The sequence below is a fragment of the Tenrec ecaudatus genome, chromosome 12 (genome assembly GCF_050624435.1).
Source record: "Tenrec ecaudatus isolate mTenEca1 chromosome 12, mTenEca1.hap1, whole genome shotgun sequence".
Classification (NCBI taxonomy): Eukaryota; Metazoa; Chordata; class Mammalia; order Afrosoricida; family Tenrecidae; genus Tenrec; species Tenrec ecaudatus.
The window spans coordinates 112276079-112300468 of record NC_134541.1 but is presented as its reverse complement, the minus strand read 5'-3'; the positions used below and the strand labels follow the sequence as shown (position 1 = coordinate 112300468).

The following is a 24390-nucleotide window of genomic DNA, read 5'->3' as shown; positions in this document are numbered from 1 at the left end:
AGCAGGGAGGGGCCACGTAGGTGGACACCCTGCCCTTCCCTTTCAGTGGGAGTGGTAGGAAGCTGGTGGAAGGATCTGACACCCCAAGCAATCCCATCACCGCAGTCTCTGGTAGCTAAGAGAAGCCGCTGGTCATCTTCGTGAAAACTTCACATCTCTTATTCGAGGAGCTGCAGGTTCTAAACGGCACAGTCATTTGCACCTTGGCACGAATTCTTAAATCAGACTTGTCCTTTGACTGCTGATGAGATCGTTAGCTAGTCTCGGGGCACTCAGATTTTCCCGACCACAAAGGAATTTGTTTCTGTGCAGTGGCTGAGGGGACCACCCATGATCTCTCCCTAAGGGGGAGCTTCCGAACCTTTACTCCAGACTCTTGGTGTGGTTATGGCCACCCTACCCGCACCAGATCAGAGCGCGCCCCAACCGGGATGGCGAGCCGCTGGCACCACCACTCCTTTGGTTGAGTCCATTCAGGCGGCGTCCGTGCCATCCCTGCCCACCTCACCCAGGTGGTCTCTCTCCCACTGACCCTTCACTCTACCAAGCAGGAGCTCCTTCCTCAGAAACTGGTCTCTCCTGACGATGTGGCCAAAATATGTGAGATGAGGTTTGCCAGCCTCACTTCTAGCTACTTGCTAGCAGACAGATCCGTCCCTCTCTCTGGGAGTCCGTGGTATTTTCCATAGTCTTTGCCAGCACCGTAATTCAAATGCTCCGGCTCCTCCTCTGGGCAGTGTGACGCATCGTTCAGCTTTCTCGCCTGCATGAGGCAGCGGAGAAGGCCCGGGTGAGCCCTCTTGAGCTCTTCAAAAGGATCCTTTGCAGCAGACTTGCCCAAGGTGATAAAGAATTTGGTCTCTTGCCCCCTGGGCTTTGATTGTGGCTTCAAGTGAAATCCTTGACAATTGTCCATCTGTTTTCGGTTTATCTTGATGCTGGTCCACTTGTGAAGGTCGTGGTTGGCTTTATGTTGAGGCGTCCTCCCTACTTTGATCGGCACCAATAAGTGCCTCGGGGCTTCTTCGCTTTCAGCAAGCAAGGTTGTGTCATCACGCATGGGTCACGGCTACACCTCCAACTGTGGTGCCCTGCCCTGTCCCCTTCCTCCAGCTCAGCTTCTGCCCGGCTTTGCTCCGGCGATTGAATGAACCACCCGGACTCACACCTGTCCTGCTTGTACACCTTACGGAATCCCCTTGTTCTGTTCTAACGACTGGTCTGTGTACAGGTTCTGTCGGTGGGAAGCCCAGTGCTTGGGAATTCCCATTGTTCCTCCCCAGGTATTTCTGACCTCCCTCACCCTTTCTGTCTCTACCAACACGAACGACATTGTAAAAACAGGCCGGCCAGGCCACATCAACTTGACTTTGGAATCTGGTAAGAAAGCTCACCCTGCGGCCTCTGGGCAGGCGTGGACTGGGTGTTGGCCTTGGGTTTGAAGCCCAGCTCAGCCCGGTCTTCATGGTGTGCCTGTGGGCCTGGGAGGCCCCGCTGGGAACTCCCATTTCGATGGTCACTGGCCAGAGCTGTAGGGCACACCCCACAGAAAACCTGTGTGGGGCTGTTTCCAAGGGGCTGCTGGCCACTGTTGCCGTGTCTTCCAGAGGCGAGTCTGGAGCCGGGAAAACAGAGAACACCAAGAAAGTCATTCAGTACCTGGCGGTGGTGGCCTCCTCCCACAAGGGCAAGAAGGATGTCAGTATTACGGTGAGTGGGGGCCGTCTGCCCCGCGGCCCTGCCTGAGCAGTGGGACCCCCCCACTTGCAGCCTGATGTAGATACCCGTACCCGGTACCACGGTGAGGGAGACCCGGAGTGGGCCGAGACTTTTCAGGACAGAGAGTTCTAAGAACTCAGCCCAGTGCTTGCCCACCCTTCCCTGGCAGCTCACGGCAACGTCCCCTTGGGCCTACTCTGTTTGAGAAGCAGTCAGAGGTTTGCGGTCAAAGGTTCTCAACTGAGACACGAAAGGTGTCTGCAGCCAGTTCATTCTCTGCTGTGAGGGCTTCCCTGGGCATTTTAGGGTGTTTAGAAGCGTCCCTAGTCTCTACCCACCAGGCATCCTTAGTACCTCTCCCTTAGTGCCCTCCTTCCTGGCCCCCAATCATGATGGCCATAAATGTACCCAGACTTGGCCCATGTCCCCAGTAGGAGCAAAACTGTAGCTGAATCTCTGGAAATGCACTGGAACAGAGGCCCACTCTGAGTTTGCTCGCCCCGCCCTGTATTCCAAGTGGGCTCCCTCCGTCCAGTGCTGCTCAGTCACGCTTAGAGACTGAGCCCTACTGTGTGCCCAGCACTGCTGGCGTCGGAGCTCCAGGGATGTGCTCTTCCATTGGCTGAGCTTCTAGAGCTGTGGGCAAGGGGGGCAGTCACCCAGAAATCACACAGAAGAGCAGACGACGGCGGAATGTGAAAAGAGGTTTCTAGAGTCCTCGCACTAGGGTAGGTTTTCGGGGCCTGTCCTTCCGGTCCTCTGTCCCAGAGGTGGGGACAACAGTGAACCACTGGAAGGATTTGGCAGCAACCCCGCCTGCAGGTTTGCGAGCAGGAGGATGCTCCACTTGGGACTCAACAATAACAGAGGATGGGGGGGTGGGTACCACTGATTCCTGCCATGCCAGGCCATTCCGAGCCCCTCCAAGGTGACCAGCTGTCCCACAGCCACAGAGGCCAGCTTGTCTGAAGGCCCTCGGAGAGCCAAGGCAGGTGCCACTGTAGCTTTGGGGAACCTCTTTCTCAGAGAAAAATGCCAGGAAACCCAGAGCCCGGCATCTGAGAACCACGTCTGGTTCTGAACCCCCCACCCCCAGTTTCCAGCCACAGTGTGTGAGAGCAAGCAGCCCCAGTTCAAATACCGCGTCTCCCTGCCCTTTCTCTCGCGAGAAGAGTCAGTTTAAGAACTAACACGTGACACCCTTTATCACGCGCACACCATGCGCCAAGAGGCCAACTGAGAGGCTCCGGCTTTGGACTCCACCACGGCTCTGCAGGAGAAAGACCCGGAGATCTCTCCTACCCAGCCCAGCCAGAAACACGCCCCCGCACCCCCCGGGAGCCCCTCTCCTCTGTCACACAGGGAAGCAGACTCCCCACGACGCCACTGCCCTTAGGCGGAAGGTGCTTGGGTTGCAGACGCAAATTTCATTCCTGAAAGGCGCCCATTGCAAAACCCAAACCGAACTCACCAGTCCACAGCGCCCCTACAGGCCAGAGGAGAACTGCCCCCTGTGGAAGGTTTCCCAGGCTAGGACTCTCCGTGGGAGGAAAGAGCCTCATCATGCTTCCTCCACAGTGGCTGGTGGATTTGAACTGCTTACCTTTTGGGGAGCAGCTCAGCCTGTCACCCGCTACTCCACTAGGGCTTCTTCAAGAGCCCATCTCAGCCCTCGCACTGACAAAGGCCTCTAAGCTATCTAGGCTGCTAAGAAACCAGAGGCGGGGACAAGCTACACCCAGAGGGAGAACGAAGCGGCCAGAAAGGAAATCAGGGACTGGGGAAGTGGGGTGGAGGTGTGTGTTCTTCGGGCCCTGGGAGATGCGCGACTGAAATAACCCCGATGTTTGTTTTATGCTGTATCGTCCAACCACAGCAAGGCCCATCTCTTGCTTACGTGAGTAACCGAGGGTGTTTTCTGGGTGCGTGTGGGGGAGGCATGGAGTGTGTTCAGGTCTGCATGTCCCCGTCGCACCCACTGAGCCCCGTAGCTGATGGTAGACCGTGGCTGGCCCCTGAGTTTCACAAGCCCGGTCAGCACATGCACTACAAGACTGCCGCGTGGGTGTCCAGTGCCTCCCGGAGTGAGGGACAAGGACATCTGCCACCTGACAACCTGGAAATCTAGGGGCTGTCCTACAGCCTGGAGGAATGGGTGTCACCCAGTGCAGGACACATCCCTGCACCTGCCATGGATGGGTCCTCCAGCGGCAGCGACCTTGAGACATCTGTCCCCTCTGGTTGAGCGTGTCAGGACTGTTGACCCCCCACACTTCCCTGGCTTTCTTGGTGGGCGGGGGATGGCACACTTGTGGGATGCTTCCCTTCATCCTCCCTGCCGTCATCCTTGAACTTCTGCCCCGGCCTTCTCCCCGGTGCACAGTGTGACCTCATGCATGTGTGTGCAGTGTGTATCTGTCTTCTGCATGCTGGTTGCTTGTTCTGAGTCTCCTGAAACACACAGCTTTGATGGTGCGGTAAGGACCCAGCTACATGACCCCCGACCGGGTCCTGCTTGAGGGGCAGGGATGCAGGTCTCAGGCCTGGGAGAGACCCTCGGGGGCTGCCCACACTGCTGGGGGGGGGGTCACCTTCAATCTGTCGCAGATGCTGGGCCGCAGTGCCGTGAGGGAGGCCCCTTATTTAGACTCGGCCCCTGTATGACCTTGGCTGAGTCACCTAACTTCCCTGGGCCAAGTCTCCTCCTCATTCCTCGTAGAAGGATGAATCTGAAGCAGGTCCCTTTTGACACATTTGTTTCACATTTCAAGGTCTCCTGAGAAGGACCTTTGCACCCCACCAGCTGGAATTGCCATTCTAGAAAGAGGACATTGGGGTGGATGGGAGGGATCCCTTCCATTCTACCACTAGCCAAGAAAAGCCCAGAGTTCTCCTAAGTATCTGCCAAGTCCCAGTGATGGCGGGCTTCCAGTTGTGGCCGTGACTGCCGTGAGGTGACGTTTTCGCTCTTCCTGTCTTGGAGAGCTGTCAAGGAGGAGGACACAGGTGGAACGAAAAGCATAACAGCAGCTTCCTGTTTGGGGCAAGAACCCCCAGGATGCCCTGCTGGTGTGTAGGGGGCCTGGAGGAATGCTGTGCCCCCCGCCCCCGAAGATTTAGACCCCTTTCCGGCTTCTTGTTGCCCCCAACCCTGCTGCCCACAAGTCAGCACTTGGAAAGGCAGGGAGAACAAGACCACCCAGAGGAGCCCTGGAGGAAGAAGGCCTCTGGGCCAGCCCGCAGCCGCCGTGGTTTGGGGATAGAGAGGAACAGCTCGTTTGCTTTCCCGGCATGGCTTAACCTTGTCGTCTTCGGCCCTCTCTGCTGCCATGATTAATCACGTGACCGCATTCGTGCATAGGAGGCCACCCCACGGGGCGGTGGGCTAGCTGTGTCCCGCGCCGCCTCCGCTGCCTTTAACCTGCTGGGTAGAGCTCAGCAACCTGCTTTGAAGCCTTGCCTTGCGCTTGGCAGTTCTCCAAAGGGAGCCTTGTGGGATTTGCACATTCCTTACTTGTACTCTGTGGGAGACTTCAGAAAACCAATCCTGAGAAAGGAGAAAGTACCACTGGAACACACCCACACCAGTGATCAGGAGACGGATTCTAGTGGCTTCGCCTGAAGAAGGCTGAGCACACTACACGTGCGCCACACCAAGGGGGCAGGCCCAGCAGGACAGGTTGCACACTGCACAACTTGCTGCGGTGTACCTGTCCTGAAGGGCACAGCCGAGTGTGGCAAGGTGAGCAGGTGCTGGTCTCGGGAAAAACGGTCCTCTTAGCTGTCATTGGACTTGGCCAGTTCCTCCTCTGCTGAAATCCTGTTAAAGCTGCCCCTTAGCCTCAGACTCTTTCTCACTTGGGTGGGCCAGGGCGTAGGATCGGAGAGAACGGGGTTAAGGGCAGTCTGGTGACACCGTCAGTCTCGGGCAGAGCCCGTTGGGACCTGTGTCGCTGTCTCCAATAACTGGGTATGAATGACTTTCAGGGTGAGCTGGAGAAGCAGCTTCTGCAAGCAAACCCAATTCTGGAAGCCTTCGGCAACGCCAAAACCGTCAAGAACGACAACTCCTCTCGATTTGTAAGTAGCGAAGCCACGCGGGTTTTCGGGCAACGGCTCGTTTCTGGGGTGCCTGTGTCTCCAGCCCTGCCTTGACCTTGACCAGGGACCCTGACACTCACTCACTCACTCACTCACTCACTCACTCACTCACTCACCATCCACGGAACAAACACCCATTGAGCGCGTGTTGTGGATGGGCAGCCTGCATTTGCTCCTGGCAATTCGCTTATGACATGGAGCACTTCCTATGCGCTAGAGGGCCCTGAGTGGCCTACATAGGTTGCCGGAGGTTGGCAGTTCGAAACAATGGTGCCTCGGGAGAAAGGCCTGGAGACCTGCATTCACATGACCAGCACCTCGGAAGCCCTGGGGAGCACAGTTGCACTCTGACACCCACGGGGTTGCCACAGGGCAGTGTCAGTACCTACTGTGTGCATTTGTGCTGGGGGCCACAGTCCGTTTTTATTCGCTCCGTTCCTGTTTGCCCAGCGGCACCCCTGTGTCCCAGACCCAGAGCTAGTCTTGGAGAGTGGAGGCAGTCGGTACCTGTGTGGTTCCTGATGGGCTGGGGTGACAGACTGTCATGGGAGCAGCCATCTTCCCGTGCATGCTGCTCTGGGCTCCTCACCCCCCCCCTTTCTCATGCGAGCCCACTAATGGCCGGGGGTGGGGGCAGTCTCCATGACAGCAGTGAGGGATGACAGGTAGACGGAACTCCCTTATTGTACAGAACGAGTGGTGGCCCCCAGCGGAGGCTCAGGACGACATTCTCACAGGCACTCTGCTGAGCAGATTCCAACTGTATGGCAGCAGCGAGGGGCCCCATTAGATGTGCGGGCCCCTCTCAGAGCTGCCCCTCACTTGGGATGAGGCCTTGTGGAAACCTTGTCTGAGCCACCTGAAGCCGTACATGCTCCCACAATGGCCCTTGCCCCTCTGACCCAAAGTCGTGCCCTCTTCCCTGTCCTGAAACGAGAGGCCTGGGTAACATTAGCCGCTGCAGACGTAGAACGACGCTACCACCTCGCTGTCAGTCTGTCCCCCTACAGTGCCTGTGAGTGTGTCTTGGGAACAATGATAGTGAGAGGTCACCTGGTTGACTTGGGACACGTCACCAGGGATGACCAGTCGCTATAAGTGGATGTCCCATTTGTTCCAGTCGAGCCAATAAAACACAAGGGAACCCCCACCCCTGAGACGCATGGACATTACAGACTCAGACAAACCAAAGGCCACGGAGCTGGTGCTTTCCGCTGCTACCTGTAAGGTCCCCATGAATCCAAAACCCCCAATGACACTGCATGCTGAAGGATGTCCCCTGAAATATGGAGGAGCCGCACGGCCATCTCTAATAAAGATGTGCATCTCACCCAGGTAGCGCAGTGTCTGTGACAGCTGCAACCACAGACCAATGCAAGGCTTGGCTCAGGCTCTGGGGATGGCGTTTTCCAAATGGTAGCCGGCGCTTGTTTCTCCTCCAGGGTCCCATGGTATTCCAAGTCGCTGTTTTTAAGTCAATCCCAATTCATAGGGACCCTACAGGACGGGGCAGGACTGCCTCTGTGGGTTTCCTAGACTGCACCTCTTGAGAGGAATAGAAAGCTCCCTTTGTCTCCCGAGGAGAGACTGGTGGTTTCGAACTGCTGATCTTGCCGCCAGCAGCCCAGTGCTGAACCACTGTGCTACCCCGGCTCCTCCCCCATGATATTTTATTTCCATATTATAACAGCTTCCCCCCAGGATTCTTCGGGTGTTTATCTAAAACAGGGATGGGTCTGCACCCAGGTAATGTGCCTCCATGACTGTCAGGTGGGGCATTTGAGAGTTGTACGGGGCATGAATGGTGCAAGGTTGTACAGGGTTCTGGATCACCGGAGGAGACACCGCATCCTGGGCCCCTGCTGCCGAGTGCCAGGAGCTGTACCACCTAGTGACAAGCAAAGCAACCCTCCCTGGGATTCCCAAACCACTGCGGTGGCTCGTAAGCCCTGCATTCCTATGGCTCTGTCCATTGCAACCTCTCTGGCAGGTCGTACATGAGAGACAACTCAAGACTACCCCCACCCCACACAACTGCCCTCCTGCTGGTGCCTCACCACGTCATGGGGGTGGAAGGGAGAAAAGATACGGCCCTTGGCCCATGGCATGCCCTTGGCCAGTTGGCTCTCTGTTAAATCGCAATGTCTGTGGCCAACACCCGTTCTTCCACTGTCTTATGTTCATGGGGGGCAATGTGAGGGGGTTCCCAAGGCCTGAGCAAGCATGGGCACCCTGTGCACCCAGGATGATGCCCCTTGGCACATTCTTCAGGGTGGCACAGAAGGGGCGCAGCCTTTGTCGGCTGCTGAGAAGCCCCGTCGCCGGATCCAGGACTGGCCCGGTCCTGTTTTGGGGTTCTCCTGAGGGAGGGAGCAGGTGGACTAGCCAGAGTGGAGGTACCTGCTGACCCACAGGGCTCCCCCCGGGGCCTCCTCCGCAGGGCCTGCTGGGATGGTGTGGCACCTCTGTCCCAAACGAGGAAGGAGCAGCTTCACACTCAGCAGCTGATGTCCTTAGGCCGAGGGGTTGGGTCTGGGAGGGAGACAGCTACCCAACCATGTGAGCCCAGGAGATGCGCCTCCCTTCTGCCCCCCGCCCCCCCGGAGCAGGGCTTCCCTGGGCAAGCCCCTCAACTGTGTTTAGCCTCGGTGTTTACTCCTTTACAAGTTGCTTTACAAGCGGCTCCCCCCACTCTCCCCTGCTCCCCAGTTACTGCTTCTGTTCCTGACATGATGGTCCCTGAGGCTTGCAATGTGCACCAGCCTTCTTGCCCCGCCCCCAATCCCCTCTGATGCCCCACCCCCACCCCCACCAGCTTGCAGTGTCGTGCTAAGGGGGCCAAGGGTGGGCAGCAGCAAGTGACCTGTGCTCCCATTGGCAGGGCAAATTCATCCGCATCAACTTCGACGTCACCGGTTACATCGTGGGAGCCAACATCGAGACCTGTATCCTTTGGCCTGGGCCACGTGGCACCTCCTGCCCTAACTTCCCACCTTCCCCTGTTGCCCAGGGGAGGCCAGGCAGCGGGCAGAGAAGCCGCCCCTCTCCCTCTCCCTCTCTCCTTGGAGGCCGTCTCCCCTGAACAGCAGGCGTGATAGGGGAAGTGCTTACACACATGGGAACTCCCCGGTGTGACCGGCTTGGATCTGATCTTGCACGGACCCCTTGCTAGCCGAGTGGCCTGGGCCAGTTTCTCAACCTCTCTGTGCTTCCTGGGTGGTGAGGGGATGGACACAGGCCCGCACCGAGTCGTCGTGGGCAGACACATGGAGTGAGAAAGTGCTTTAGGGTGTGCCGGGACAGAGCACGAACTGGTGACGTGGACGTTACTGCGTGGTCTTCGCCTTCGTGTCTGGGTCTCTAGTCAGTGACAACTCAGGGAGAGTCCCCTGTGCTTTCCAGTGGGACTGGGCTCTGTGGGGGTTCCAGTGGCAGATTTGTTTTTCTGTGAAAGTCGATCGCCGGCCTTTTATCCTAGTGCATTTTCGTTCGGAAGCTGGCTGGTCTGGTCAGCACCATCGCCACCCGCAGGTCTCCTGTGACCAGCAGGTGCATGGGCAGGAAGCAGATCGGCATCTCCCACATCTAGAAATGAAACCGGCTCGCTGTCGTCCCGTCCATTCCAAGTCAGGGTGACTTTGTTCCAACTCACACGACTCATGTCGGAAACCTGTGTCTCCTGCTCACCGCCGTCCCTGCAGCCCTCTCCGGAGACCGCTTCTGTTTGACTGCTGGAGGTTTGATGGGCCACTGTGGATAGGGTTGAGTTTGTTTGGTGGATGTTATATGATGTTTATCACACACACACACACACACACACACACACACACACCATAACCTGTTATCATTCAGCACCTTCCAACACCCAGACACCCCATAAAGCAGAGTAGAGCTCCCCCATAGGATGTCCAAGGCTATCCATTTTCACGGAAGCAGACCACGGAGCACCTGGTGGGTTCAACCTAACAACCTTTTGGTCAGCCCCCAAGCATGTGACCACGGTGCCACTGGGCTTCCTGTACACACCATCAAACTCAACCCCCCCCCGCCATCGAATCCAGTGCTGACCCATAGCAGCCCTCCTGTGGGTTTCTGGGAGTAGAAAGCCCAGTCTTTCTCCCGAGGAGCTGCTGAGGTTTTGAACCGCCGACCGTGCGGATCAGCCCAATGCATAACCACCGCACCACCGGGCCTCCTCATATACCGCAGTGTGTCCAGACTCTGGGAAACTCAGAACCTGCTCTAGAGGGACGGCCGGCGCTTCCGGCTTGTCTGATCAGAACCTTTTCTAAAGGTTGCTGCGTGGTGGCACGTGGCCCAAAGGTCTTTCCCTTCACCGCTAAACTAAAAGTAGAAGGTTCCAACCAAACCAGGGACGCCACGGACAAAAGGCAGGGCAGGCTGCTTCCGAGGGACAAGCCCCGCAGGTGAGTTGTGGGGTACACCTAGGGCCATCGGGAGTCGAACCAATGACTCCAGGGTAACCAGCCACTGCAACCACCAGGTGATATACACCCGCCTGCTTCTCAGTTGAGAGTGGCCAGGATGGGGCAGCCCAGCCTTCTCACTGGCCTTTAAAGGGTGGACCCCACACCCTACATGGCAGTCCCCCTTAGGTTCATGGGGAGGTGCCTCATGCCCTTACATCCCATCAGAACCCCCGTTTTCTACATTCAAATCGTTTTAGTACTTAAACCCCAATTTTTTCCCATTTTCTCTTTCTTGCTCAAGTTCGTTCATTATTAGTAGTATTTTATCATTTTATTGGGGTCTCTGGCAGCTCTGATAACAGCCCATACATCAATTGTCTCCGTCACATTTGTACGGGTTGGTGTTGAAGAGTGTATCCGAGCAGTAGTCTCAGGACCCTCCAGTCTCAGCAGTCAGCCTTTGGGGACTTGTAGGAATTGGAGGTTCTGCCCCACATTTTTCGCCCAAGCCATCAGGGCCCAACTGCTGTGGTCTCAATTAGGGTATCGGGCAGTGGTCACCGGGCACCACCTAAGTTCTTTCGACCTCCGAGGAGACCAGGCTATGCCTCCTGCAGACCAGTGCTTCCCTGGGGGTGCTGGGTTGATCCAGGGGGCTGCCAGGGCGATACCTACATTTGTTCCCGATTAGAGACAAGCATCATGTGGACGTTTTTACTTGGCAGGGGCGCTGAGTTGCTGGTTTTGATTGGTTTGCTTTTCTGAAAAGGGGGTGGTGCTTTGGGAGCCTGTGCTATAGACTCTCAGTCCTGCAGGCGACTTTCTCCTTTGACTCTTTGGTTTCCGTTTCCTGCCGGCAGTGGGAGACCAGCGGTGTGAGACTGATGGTGTCTGTCCCAGGTTTTCAGACTCTGTGCACTGCTTCATGACTTTGCCGGAGCGCTCCATTGCCCCGCAGGATCTGTGTTTAAGCAATTGTTTGGTTTTTTGTTTGTGTACAGGAAGGATATATCAGTGGTATCACCTGAGCTCTTGCCCAGCTGTATTGCCCTCCATTCCCCACCTGGCCATTTTGTCGAGCACGGAATTATCGTGTGGTGATCTTTTCAGATCTTTCCAAAACCTTGCTCCCCACCCTGGCGCCACCCCTTTTGAGCAGGAGGCTGGCGGAGGCTGAGGTCTTACACAGGTTCAGAGGCTGAACCTTGGAGAGGCGGTCAGCTGGCTCAAGGTCACCCATTCCAAGGAAGCCCACCACAGACTTGCCTGCCTTTGCCTGGCTTTGCGGGCCTAGGGCATGACTTCCGTTCTGTCACTTCCAGCGTCCACTTCCCCATGCTGAAAATGCAGAGAGTAGGTGCACTTACAGGGATGGGCTGTGAGGCTTTGGTGGACACGCTCAGCACAGGCATTCGCCGGTGGGACAGGATGCGCTTGTTTCAACTCGGTGATGTCCAAGGACAGTTCTTTCTAAAGAAGGGGAGTTGGTGATGGTTGATGGGGTACACATCATTCTGGTGTCACAGCTGAGCCCTTCGTCTTTGGGCCTTCTTATACCCACACAAAAGGCCCTGGCCAGGTGACCCCACTCACGGTGAACCTCTGTGCGTCAGAGCAGAGCTGTACTCAACAGGACATCGCTGCCTGACTTTTCAGAAATGGGTGGCCAGGCCTTTCTTCTGAGGCACCTCTGGGGGAACTCAAAACCTTTCATTATCAAAGAAGAGTGTGAGCCTTGGACATCACCCAGGGTCTCCAGGGCCCTTTTTCCTGTTCTCTCTGTCCTCCGTTCCCCTCCTCTCTCTCTGATCCTGGGTCTGCCGGCACCGCCCAGGGGTCTCATTTGCCCCAGGAGGTCATGGGCAAAGCCAAAGATCTAGCTTCCAGGAGCAGGGCCTGGAAGGCTCACGCGGGTGAGGTGGATGTGGATGGTGGACTTTGGCTCTATTCTAGAGCTCTTGCCAGCTCTCCCAGGAGTCTCTGCTGGCCCTAGCGGTCTGCCCTCCCCTTGATGACATGACTGGGACTTACGAAGGTCAGGCACTTGGGCGATGACTACCAGTGGCATTCCCAGAATCCTTGCTGTTAACTGCCACTTGGTCAGACTTGACTCCTCATGGCAATCCCACACACGGTGGAAGGAAGCTCCGCCTGGTCCTGTGTCATCCTTGTGATCGGCTGTGGGGTGGACTATTATAATCCATAGATTTTCACTGGTTGATGTTTGGGGAGGAGACAGCAGGCCTTTCTCCCTAGACCAGGCTGACCTGCTGGAACCTATTCAGCATCCTAACCGCATGGCGGCCTTCATTGGCAGATGTGTGGTATCTGCACACGAGATAGGTACGTTGGCAAAGAATGCACCCGGGTCTCCCAGAGGGAAGGAGATGATTCTGTCGCCGAACCATCACTGCCTGTCCCAGAATCCTGAACTCGTCCCAACCAGACCTGCTGGAAAAGTCACGGGCCATTCGCCAAGCCAGAGATGAGCGGACATTCCACATCTTCTACTACTTGATCGCAGGTGCCAAGGATAAAATGAAAAGTAAGTAGGCAGCTCTTGATGAGGGAGGGGCAGCCTGCACCCTGCCCTTCATCCAGACTCGGGTTTAAGAGAGTCGCTATGGAAGCCGAGATTCTGTGGGAGCAGGACCGGCCTTTTTGGGTAGTGAATGTGCTCCTCGTCTCCTGTGAATGAGTTGGCTATTGTTTAAAAGTTTTCTTTTGCTGAGCGCCTACTATGTAGCAGGTACCTGGAAGAGGCATGAGGTCTAATTTAGACACTATCTGTACCGTCAAGAGGGGGAGAGATACAGGTGTTGTATTTGCCGGTTTGCAAACCTTGGCAAGTACGAGGGTAAAAGAAAAAGCATCGCTACGAGGATTCCAGGTCACACGTGCTTGGGTTATTCCAGATACACGCGTTTAAGCTTGGCTCTGCCATAACAGAGGGCTGCAGTAATCTGCGTGTCTTGGTCTCACCAGAGTGCCTTCCCCATAAAAGGAGGCTTTTTATGCTCTGGAAAAAAATGATTTTGAGGTCACAGCTCAAAATCAAATGATGAACCAAAAAGCAGACATCTAATCAAGTCATTGGAACTTTGTGGCAAGTTGATCGAAATGCGACCCCACGAGAGACAGCAGTCTCGAGGTGAACTGGGCGGTGTCTGGAAGGTTGGGCAGACCTCAAGCATGAGCCAAGAGAAAGACCAGTAACCTCCTTGAATAGGGAAACTGGGGCAGAAGAAGACTGAAGAATGAATTCCCGCCGAGACAGTACCTACTGGACTGGGCATCTTCATGGTCCAGCGTTCTCCATTTTAAGTGAGCCAGATAGCTTTCAACTTGATGGGTGCCAAGAAGCATGGTGCCAAAGGTCAGCTAGCTCAGGGGTCAGCAAACTTTTGAGCCCATCCTGTCCCTCGCAGCAATTTTAAAAGTATCCAAGAGCCATAACTGTATTTCTACAAACAAATGAGATCACCACGATCTGAATTATTTTTTTTTTCAATTCTGCTTCACATGTACCTACCAAAAGAACCCCATGTGACTCAGAGGCCCCAGCGTGCCAGCCTCCGAGCTGCAGGGGCCCCAGCGTGCCAGCCTCCGAGCTGCAGGGTCCCCAGCGTGCCAGCCACTGAGCTGGCTCAGAGCGCTCACTTTCCCTCTAAGTCAGATCGATGCTCATGGGGTCCGGTGCACAGAGCCAGTGCTAACCCAGGGCGAGTCTTGGATTTAGCGAGATGACCCAGAGATCCACATCAGTGACTTCCCAGGGAATGCCAGGCTGGGTCAATCCAAGACAAAGTCATCAGCTCAGGTGGGTGACTGTCCTCTGCCCATTCCAAGGACTAGGCTTTCTCCAAGGACACAGGGTGATCACGGGGTGCTATTAGAAAGAAGTTGTAAGATGACGGGAACAGCAGTCGTGATGAAAAAGCCCAGGAATGTCCGCACCCCATGACGATGCTCCTGCTCATCCTTCAAGGGTCACCTGGAGTGCCCTTTCAGTGTCCCGCTGGGAAACCTATCATATCCACCCTCCCCCACCCCCCTACCCAAGATCTCAAAGAACACTAAGAAAAAGGAAACATCTGAGTCCTTTCAGGATGCCCACACTGCCGTGTGTATGCAGCAGAAGTTCAAGAGTACAGAACTCTCCAGGGCAGGAGTTGGAGAGATGGAGACGGCGCATTCAGAAGTGTATAAACCTAGGGGCGGGGGGAGGGTACGCAGGGAGCCAATAGATTCGCGTTTTGATAGTTTGCATTCAGAAAGATATCCGGGGGTTGTGGCAAGACTGTTTGATTTACCCTCGTACGTAAGGTATATCCCATGGGGCCTAGCTGAACACCTGTCACTGTCCATGTTTTGAAAAGCATAAGAGGGAATATTAGGGTCATTAGCCATCAGTTTAGGTCCAAAATCTTAGGAGCATAACCCCAACTTTGCTTCCCATCCATTGGTGCCCGGGGTTAGTGAGTGCCGTTGAGTTAGAAAATGACCAAGTGGAGGTTTTGAAACTCACACTGTGGAGCCAGTATTGCAGCGGCTCCACCCCTAGAGGGAGGCAGCGTCCACACCATCTTCTCGCTGCTTGACCCGGAGGCTGTGAATAAAGGGGGCCAGATGTTTGCATAGAGGTGAAACACTGGTAGATCCAGCCAGGCAAGCCCCTAGAGGGGTGGCCCAGGGAGACAAGTATTTATCCCTCCTCCCTCTTTGCCACCAAAGAGGGTCCCTTGGCTGTTTGGCAACTCGGTTTCCAGTTTGTCTCTCTGAGTCTAGCCTTGCCTCGTTTGAACGCACGCAGCTCCAAGTTCTGGGCCCGTTTGGGTAACGAGTTTGAGAAGCGGTCAGGCCTTCAGAAATAACTATTTATAAAATGTATCCATATGCTGCATCATGAAGGCTTGGCAAAGACCCAAATCCTTGTGAATTGAATCAGACCTTCTTCCATTTAATACAAGCGCTTGAGCTCGCTGATGTCTTGGGTTCAATGGAACCCTGGGTTTATTGAGGAACTTCCAAGTGATGGGACCCATCCATCTCAGAGCTTTGTTTAAAAAGAAAACCATCTCGCTGACCCTCCCCCCGCGTCCCTCCCTCCCACCCACCCCCCCTCCAAAAGTACAGTTCAGCTCAGCCTGATTAAAGGATTGATCTGGGAGAGGTTGTTTGATGCCTTGGAAGATGCGATAAAATCCGCTAGTGGAAGAAAGAAAAGAAGCCCTTCCATACATTCAGGGCCGTCCTGCTGGGGCTTATCACCAACAACCAAGGAAAGACAAGCCAGGACGTCGCTTTACAGGGAACAGTATTGCACCCAGGAAATAATGCAAGCAAGGAGTTGGCTTTTTCTGTGTTGGCAAAGGGACGGTGGTCAGTCTTCTCGGTGCTGTTGACCATCGATGGCTTCTCCTGCATCTCCCCCGTCCTTTGCTGTGGGAGGAAAGCAGTCCCAGACAACAGGCAAAGAAAGGGGTGTGACTGCGTGCCAGTAAAACTTTATTTCACACCAACAGCCAGCAGGCCCGAGTGACCAGCCCTTGATATAAAACCTGTCTCCTGAGTCAACGAAAAATAATAGGAGGGGAGGACGGGAAGCATTGGAGAATGGAACCTTCCACCCTGACAGGGACTCCGTACATAATACTTCGATTTGGCACATCCAGACATAGCTGAGTAGTTCTATTAGAGAAGAAACAACAGAAAGAGGTAAAAAGCAGTTGCTAGATAAACGGGGTGGCTTTAACCCCTTTGGTGGTCCAGTTAGTCCCCAATTTACAATGGGGTTAGCTTTGAGTGACTTTATTGTAAGTTGATTCTAACATGGGTCGAATGCCCCTGCTGTTTTGTTATTACCTTTTATGACGAGTTTCTTTACAAAGGAGATTTCAATGAGTTCGTGGAAAGATGGAATCGCAACATATGGAATTTCCCCCGATCCTCTTGTGGTCTCCTCATGTGTGAGCCTTTGGGGGGAAGAGGGGAGATGCTGTAATACCCCAGACTTTCCACCTGTCCCACACTGGCTGTGGAAACGCGTCCCCTGACCACTGTCCCTTCCTTCTAGACGATTTGCTTTTGGAAGGCTTCAGCAACTACACCTTCCTCTCCAATGGCTACGTGCCCATCCCGGCTGCCCAGGACGACGAGATGTTTCAGGAAACCTTGGAGGCCATGGGCATCATGGGCTTCAGCGAGGAAGACCAGCTGGGTAGGCTTGGGTCTGGGGGCTGGTGAGACTAGAGTCACACCTTTCGGAACTCCTGGGATCAGCCGGGGCTTTTCTCTGCATGGCTTTCTGTCCTGTGAATTCCCTACCTCCTCCCAAAACGGAAAAAGAGTATCACTCTTGGTATTGCTTTTAAGAAGGGGCTAGGGCTCTTTCTTCAGTTATGGGCTAATCAAATGGGCTTAAACCAAAAGGGAACGGTGTCACTCAGAACCAGGACGTGCGAGTACACGGGCTGCAGACCCAGCAGGCTCTCAGGCCTCAGAAGATGTCTGTAGATCCTGGTTTCTCTCCCTCCGTCACCTAGCAGCGGTGTCTTCTCTTTAGGCAGTAAACTCTTGGCAGCAACGTGGCCGCTGTTGCTCCAGCCCTTATATCCTTGCATTTGAATTCAGCGGGAAAGCGCAGAGCAGGTTCCTTGAGTGAGTTTGGCCAGTCTGGGTTCGTGTGTACATTCCCGAGAGACTCGGTAGAGACAGGGGGCCTGAGCTGAGCTCAGGGAGACAGTCTCCATGCGGACTCTGCTTCCAGACCTACATTTCTCTCCGACTAGCTGTACCCTGATGTTGCAGGTACTCTCTTCTGGCACCACCAGAGGGAGATTGTGGGAAAGAGTCCTCCTTCCCACGCCCATGGCCTTCGGGACCCAGAACAGCACTCACTACAGTGTGGGAGGGGCAGCGCCTCCCACGATAAATCAGGCCCAGAAAGAGAAGGTTCTGAGATCCGATGACAAGTGAATGGCATTTGGGGGCTTGGGGCCAAAGTGCACATCCCAGGCTGTCAACTCACACAGGCTGTCCCAGAAGGATTCGTTTTGTGTGGGACGGCTCTTTTTTGAGTCAGATTATTGCTTCTTAAGAAAAAAAGAACACGGCTTCAATGCGTGAAGCAGGCGGCTGGTTCACTGGTGTTAGCTGCTGACGGACAAGTCCCGGCTCTTAGTGTGCCCACAGCCAGTGGATGGACTCCTGTGCTCCATCGATTGCCAGGCCTTTCCGCCTAGTCCTCCTGGGTTGGAAAGCTCCCCTGAGCCCTGTTCCACATCCTAGCTAGCACATCGGGGATGATGCCAAGCAGATTTCAGCAGAACTGCCAGGTGAAGATAGACTAGGAAGAAAGAGCCGGCAAACTACTTCAGAAAAAAAAAAGTCAGCAAAAAATGCTGTGGATCACAGCCATCAGCTCCACAACTCCTCACTGGGCATGGGTGGGGCGAGCACCCCAACATCAACAACAAAATGTGTGGAAACAGCGGGGCTAGAAGAAGCCCGTTGTGTTCTGAGATGTAGATTCACGGCTGGGTGTGGCAGCTTGGCACTTAGTAGGTCATCAGTCCCCCCTCTGGTGCTTCTCTTTATTCCGACCACAGAGAGCAGACAAACCCCAGGCCTAGCACCCAGGGTCCCCCCAAGACCCTTCTAGAATTCGACAATCCCATCTATTTCGCGCGTATCCTGTTTATGGCAAGTGAAGCTGATGTTTCACGTGAGGTAGGGAGAGGACAGTGAATGTCAGGAAGAGCGGTACATGTGTGCCAAGGGGAAATGGCAGGTGCGTGGCGAGCAGGAGGGTGGTATTGAGGGAGCCCGTGGTAAGATGGTGTATGTAAATGACCGGTGACTGCAGGGCAAGGCCTGAGACCACTATGTTTCCCAACCCTGGTTACAAATCCAGGGGTCCCCACCGAGCCCTACACAGAGACCAGAGGAGAAGGGCCCCACACAGCAACTTGAAGGGTGTCCATCAGATTCTATGGGAGAACCAACCAGAATGAGCCTCAGAGACTCGACCCAGTGAACTTCCTGGAGCTCAGAGAGGGGCAGGGACTGGCCCCAGGCCATGCTGCAGGCCAGCAGCAGCACAGGCCTAGCCGCCTAGAAGCTCGGGTGCATGGCGGAAACCTGTGTTACGCAATGGGTAAGTGCTTGGCCACTAACTGGAAGGCCAGCAGTTCGAACCCGCCAGCCGCTCCTTAGGAGAAATATGAGGCCATCTGCCTGGGAAGCCCTCGGGGGCAAGTCTATGCTACCCGCAGGGTTGCTGTGAACAGCATTCCCCCGACGGCAGTGGATTTTCAAGTGTTACTGAGCACCGAGTATGTGCCAGACACACAGCCCAGCCCTTTGCACCACAAGGGTGATGCTGTAACGGACCCGAGACAGTGACATGTGCGCCTGAGCCAGAATCGCCTTGATGGCGGTGAGTTTGAGTTTGGAGAGGGATTCTCTAGATCCGTGTCCCCAGGCTTCATCAGGGGGCCGCCTCCTGGCTGCTTCTGGAGACTTTCCACCAAGGCATTCATTTTATCGCTTGGTTTTCCTGTTTCTAGACTAGATCGGGGTGTTTGTTTTTTGGGGTTTTAATTCGACATTCCACCTAAAATCTCCCACCCGCATCCTGGGTGGTGCAGGAGTCACCCTTTGGGAGGCCGTAGGTGACCTGCATCTGTAAGAAGGTGGTGGTGGTGCCAGCCAGCTGGTTCTGACTCACAGTGACCCTGTGTCCAGCCGACCCAAGCACTGCCTGGTCCTGCGCCGCTCCCCACAATGATTGTTTGGTTTGAGCCCGCCGCTGCAGCCGCTGTGTCCATCCATCTTATCCGCTTGCCTTCCTCTTTTTCTCTGCCCTCTACTGGGCCAAGCATACCTCCCTCCAGAGGCTCGGTGCGCCTCATCACATGTCCAAAGTATGTGCGACAGAGTCTCACCATCCCTGCTTCTAAGGCGCGTTCTGTCTGCATATCTTCCGAGACAGAGGTGTTTGCTCTTCGGCTGTCTGTGGTACTTTTCAATATTTTCCCCCACCACTATCATCCAAATATATTGATTCTTCTTTGGGCTTGCTTTTCCAATGGCCCACTAATAGGCTGACTACTAATATTGACTATCAGTTGCCCTAGGCCCCTTTGCTCCAAATGATCCTAGTCCCAACTGCCCAGAATTACCTGGCTACCAAGTGTCAGGAGAGGGCTGAGCATGAGAAACCACGAGTAGACAACTCGTCTGGGCTCTGGGCATTGTAATGACCATGCAAAGAGCATGCCTAGGGAACTGCCTAGTTTACTGAGCCCCTTTCGCAGATGTTGGTAACAGACAGCAGCTCCTGTCCACTCTGGGGGGAAGGGTTACTGCAGGGGGGAATGGAAGCAGCTGGGTGAGTGACCTTTCCCTTACTGTGCTGACCCCAAGCTGCTGTGAAGGGTTTTGACACGCCCTTCCCCCAGTTTTGCCCTGAGCAACCAAGAAGGCTCGGGTCTCTAGGCTGGAATGTACAGATATCTTCTGGAAGTCAGAGCTTCTTGCGGTTTGCCCCTGAGTTATGCTGAAGCCAAATATTTGTATCAATCTTTCCATTATTACTCCACCCATCTGTCCACCTACTCATCCATCCACCTCCCCAGCCAGCCAGACAGCCACCCATTCTCCACCCACTCACCTATCCTCTCGCCCACCCACCATCTACCCATCCCTCCATCTCTCTGTCTGTCTGTGTGCAGATCCTAGAGTAGGCTTTGAAGATTCAAAGATGACTAAGCCTGACCTTGAGATGTCCAGAAACTCATGGTCTGATGGGAAGTTCAGACACAAACCATTGAACCCCCACGGGTTCTGGGGACACAGGATTATTGCCTGGAGACATTCTGACAGCAGATGGATACAAGTTCTTGCTTCTTCCCAACGTGGACATCTTGCACACCCAACTAGAACATGCTAAGAAGCATCAGTTGTTGTTTTTTTAAATACCTTTCATCAGCATTCAATTTACCCTAGGAAAAGTGCATGTGCCATAAGAAGACTGCTTGGTGGATTTGAACACACAAAGTGCACTTGTGTAACTCAAAAAAAACTCAACCCCGTTGAGTCAATTCCAACTCAGAGCAACCTCACGAGACCAAGTAGGACTGCCCCTGTGGATTTCCAGGACTGCATATCTTCATCGGAAGTAGAAAGCTTCCTCTTTCCTCCTTGGGGTGGCTGGTAGTTCCAAACTGCTGACTTTGAGGTTAGCAGCCCAAAGCAAAACCCCACTATGTACCTTCTTGTGTAACTAGCACCTTTTTAATTAGGAGGCCCCCGCCACCCCCCTGGGAGCTCCCCCATGCCTGCCAGACATTTCTCCCAGTCAAAGGAGGCTACTATCCTGACTTCTGACAGCAGGGGCCACTTCCGCTTATTCTGGCACTTTCGATCAATGGACTGAGACACTATGTGTCTGCTTGCACCCGACATCCTTTTTCAACATCCGTGTTTGTGAGCCACAGCGGCTCGGCTGTTAGTAGCTTCCTGTCAACCCCTACTTGTTCCTGTGCAGCAGAGGGCGACAGCCGTGTTCTGCTAAGGGTCAGACGATACACGGTTTAACCTCCTTACACCGCACAATCGCTGTTGCAACTGCTCCGTTCTGCTGTTGAGGCACATACATAGGAAATACATAGCTGACTAAATGCGACTCTTCCAATAAAACTTTATTTACAAAAAGTGTGTGGTGGGCTGGGCTAGAGGTGACCAATCCCTGCTGGGTTCTTGTTGGCCAGTCCCATTGTAGCACCCTATGAAAACAGACAGCTCCATGATGCTCTGGGTTTCTCCCCGGGTACCCCGGAGCAGGAGTTGCCTGGTTTTCCTCTGGGCTCAGGAGTCTCTTTAAGGGAAAGGCGTAGACTGGTGGTGGGTTGCCAGTGGTTTTCAGATCCCAGATCTTCCCAGCACACTGGTATTGACATCTGGGCCTTGTCTGTTGTCTCCCTTCTCAGCCATATTGAAGGTGGTGTCGTCCGTCTTGCAGCTCGGAAACATTGTCTTCAAGAAGGAAAGAAACACAGACCAGGCTTCTATGCCAGATAACACAGGTATGGCTGCCTTTTCTCAGGAACCGATGACGCAGAGGATGGGAAAGCGTGTTTATTAGTTTTTTTAAAGATCATTTTACTGGATTCTTACAGCTCTTAGTATGATACATAACCTCTCCGGCTTTGACCGTGTCCTGGCTGAGAGTGTCTGGAGTATGGTTGACAAGCACTGGATTCGGATATGGCACTTGGCTTCTCTCTTTTTTTTTTTTCAAATGAGTCCCTGAGGAAGACCCTGGAGTAGAAAGTTCTTTTTAAACAAATAATATTTCTGAGGTTTTAAAGGAAAGTTTGCACAACAGTTGAAGCTCCCACTCCACAGTTTCCAGGAGTTTTTCTGTGACGTTGGGACGTTCTTGATGAGATGTGAACGTTCATGTTGTTTCCATGTTAGCTGTCCGTTTCCATTTCATTCAAGGCCCCCTTGTGTTCTCATCATTGTTTTTAAAGTAACTGTAGATTGTTCTGTCTCTCAGAAGTGATGTATTTTTTTTAAGAAGCACACTATTCGTGACTGATATCTGCTCTTTTGAGCCATGTGGTCATTTAGCTACAAGGTGACTTTGGGTTAGTTTCCATTCAAAGTTTGAAGAGTACCTTAAGGTAATGGGCTTAAGAAGTCCTGTAGCCTCAGTCAAGCCAATAGGTTGAGTATTGTTTTGTTTTGTCTTTTAGGCATTTCAGGTTCTGTTTCTTATCTTCCTTCTGGGCTGTCAGGATCTACCTATTGTGGCCCCGATTAGAATGGTCGGTAGTGGTAGCTGGGCACTATCTAATTCTTGTGGTTTCATAATAGAGTAGAATGCACTTGCCTCAAAAGGTAGGGAATAAATTGATAGTTTTAGGATAGAATCCTTACACCTTCCATCAAGTTGATACCAGTTCCTAAGCCCTTGGGGATCACTTATTATAAATCCCTTCAAAATTCACTGATATTAAGTCAGTTCCTACTCGTAGTGACCCTCAAGGCTGGAGAGGAACTTTCCCTGTGGGTTTCCCAGACTAACTCTTTGTGGGAGTAGAAAGCTGTATCCTTTTCCCTCTACCCAGTACTCATTATATTAAATAAATATTTCTTGAACATCTACTGTGTAGCAGGTCCTGGTATAGGGGAGGAAACAAGAAAGACAGTCTCAATCGGTCCAGTACATGTGGGCTTCTTGAGAATTTGAGTTCTGCCCCACATGTTTCTCCCCTTCTAGCAGAACCCATCTAGTGTGGCCCTGCTCAGAACAGCCGTCCATGGGAGCCGGGCACCGTCTGGTTCTTCTGGTCTCAGAGCACTGTGACCATGGCGCGTGTTGGCTAGTTTTTTCTCTGAGCGTAGACTGGGTGTGTCTTTTCTTTTCTTCCAGTTGGGTGTTTCTTGATGTGGGAGATGTCCTGTGCCTTGTAGGAATTTTAACATCCCCTTTGGCATGACATTGCCTGCCCGTCGCATCCCCTCCCTCAGATGTGACAACTAACAATGTCTCCAGACATTTCCAGGGATCCCCTGGGGAACAAAATCGAATCGCTCCTGGTTGGCAACTTCCGGCCAAGAGAGAAAGGGAGTTAGTATTCCGTCTGACAGAAATAGCACATTGCATTTGCCATGTGGTGCTCCAGCTTACCATAATACCATGCTGCATTCCTTAAGGAAGAATCCTGGTGGGATAGTGAGTTACATGTTGGACTGCTAACCATAGGTCAACAGTTCAAACCTACCAGGCATTCCGAGGGAGAAAGATGAAACTTTGTACTCCTAAATATGTACAGCTGAACGAGTTAGGTCAGGGAAGTCGAGGCAAAAAAAAAGGAAAAATATGTCCAGCTGAGGAACCCCCATAGAGGGGGGCTGTGACGGGGATCCCACTCAACAGCCATGAGTCGTTTTTCACCCTCATGGTCATTTCAGCTGTTTCCAGTATCTTGTTCTTACAACACATCTCATTGAACAGAGGGTAAAATGCGTATCCATTGGTTACTAGGCCAGGCAACTGTGTATCTCCATTGACAACGCAACAAGGTACCAAGGAGCTTGCTCTTTCTAAAGCTGAGAAAAGCAAGGCTCTAGGATAAGGTGACCAGATTTTAACGTTGGTAAAGCGGGACACCATTGATAAAACTCATATCCTGGCGAAATAGCCGCATGGCAGCCGAAAACCATCTACCCTAGCTTGTCGTGCATTCTTTCCAAAAATTGGGACTTTTTAAAAACTCCGCGGGATGCGGGAAAAATTGTTAAAAATCGGGACTGTCCCGCCAAAAGCGGGACGTCTGGTCACCTTAAGAATGGAATCACTCATCCAAAGTCACATGGCTAGGAAGTGGTAAGGGGCAAGGACTTGAAACTGGACTCTTCCAAGCCTCCAAACCCAATTGGTGCATACCTCCCACTCCAGATTTGTCGTGACCTCTTCCAAAACACCAGGGCTGAGTTTGCTAGTCACCGTGCATCTGGGGGCACTCTAATACTATGTTCTCTACTCTCAGTCTCTATTTTCCAAGAGAACCTGATGTTTGCCCACCTCAAAAAATATCCATGGGATGTCACTATGTTTCTAAGCTCTCTCTTTGTTGAGGGACTCCAAATATTTTCTTTTCTCCCACCCAGCTGCTCAGAAGGTTTGCCACCTCATGGGAATCAATGTGACAGACTTCACCAGAGCCATCCTGACCCCACGTATCAAAGTGGGGCGAGACGTGGTACAGAAAGCTCAGACGAAAGAACAGGTAATGATATACTTGCCATTTATTCCTGCAGAATCCTACATCCATAGTTTGTCCACCCTCTTGTTTCCAACCCACCCTTATATCCATTCATCCACCCATCCATCCATTCATCCCCTTCTTGCCATCCATCCATCCATCCATCCATCCATCCATCCATCCATCCATCTGTTCTTTGGGTCATCCACTCAACCATCCATCTCTCCATGTACCCACTCATTCATGCTCTTACCCCGCGTTCACCCAAGGGCTAGGATACTGGAAGCCCTACGTTCGGTTCTTGGAAAGAACAGTGGCGTAACTTACTCCTATCCCCGTGGTTTCCTGGTGGCAAGCAT

General features: G+C 53.4%; 1 protein-coding gene across 2 annotated transcripts in view; it reads left to right on the top strand.

Annotated features, from left to right (window-relative positions):
* The window catches only part of MYH11 (myosin heavy chain 11), a 141868-nt gene that overhangs the window by 74835 nt on the left and 42643 nt on the right, over nt 1-24390 (top strand). For both annotated transcript variants that reach the window (XM_075564544.1, XM_075564546.1), the window contains exons 5-11: nt 1608-1710; nt 5707-5799; nt 8702-8765; nt 12697-12795; nt 16327-16470; nt 21245-21340; nt 23937-24055. In XM_075564544.1, coding sequence (XP_075420659.1) covers nt 1608-1710; nt 5707-5799; nt 8702-8765; nt 12697-12795; nt 16327-16470; nt 21245-21340; nt 23937-24055 — 718 coding nt within the window. The remainder of the gene's footprint in view (nt 1-1607; nt 1711-5706; nt 5800-8701; nt 8766-12696; nt 12796-16326; nt 16471-21244; nt 21341-23936; nt 24056-24390) is intronic.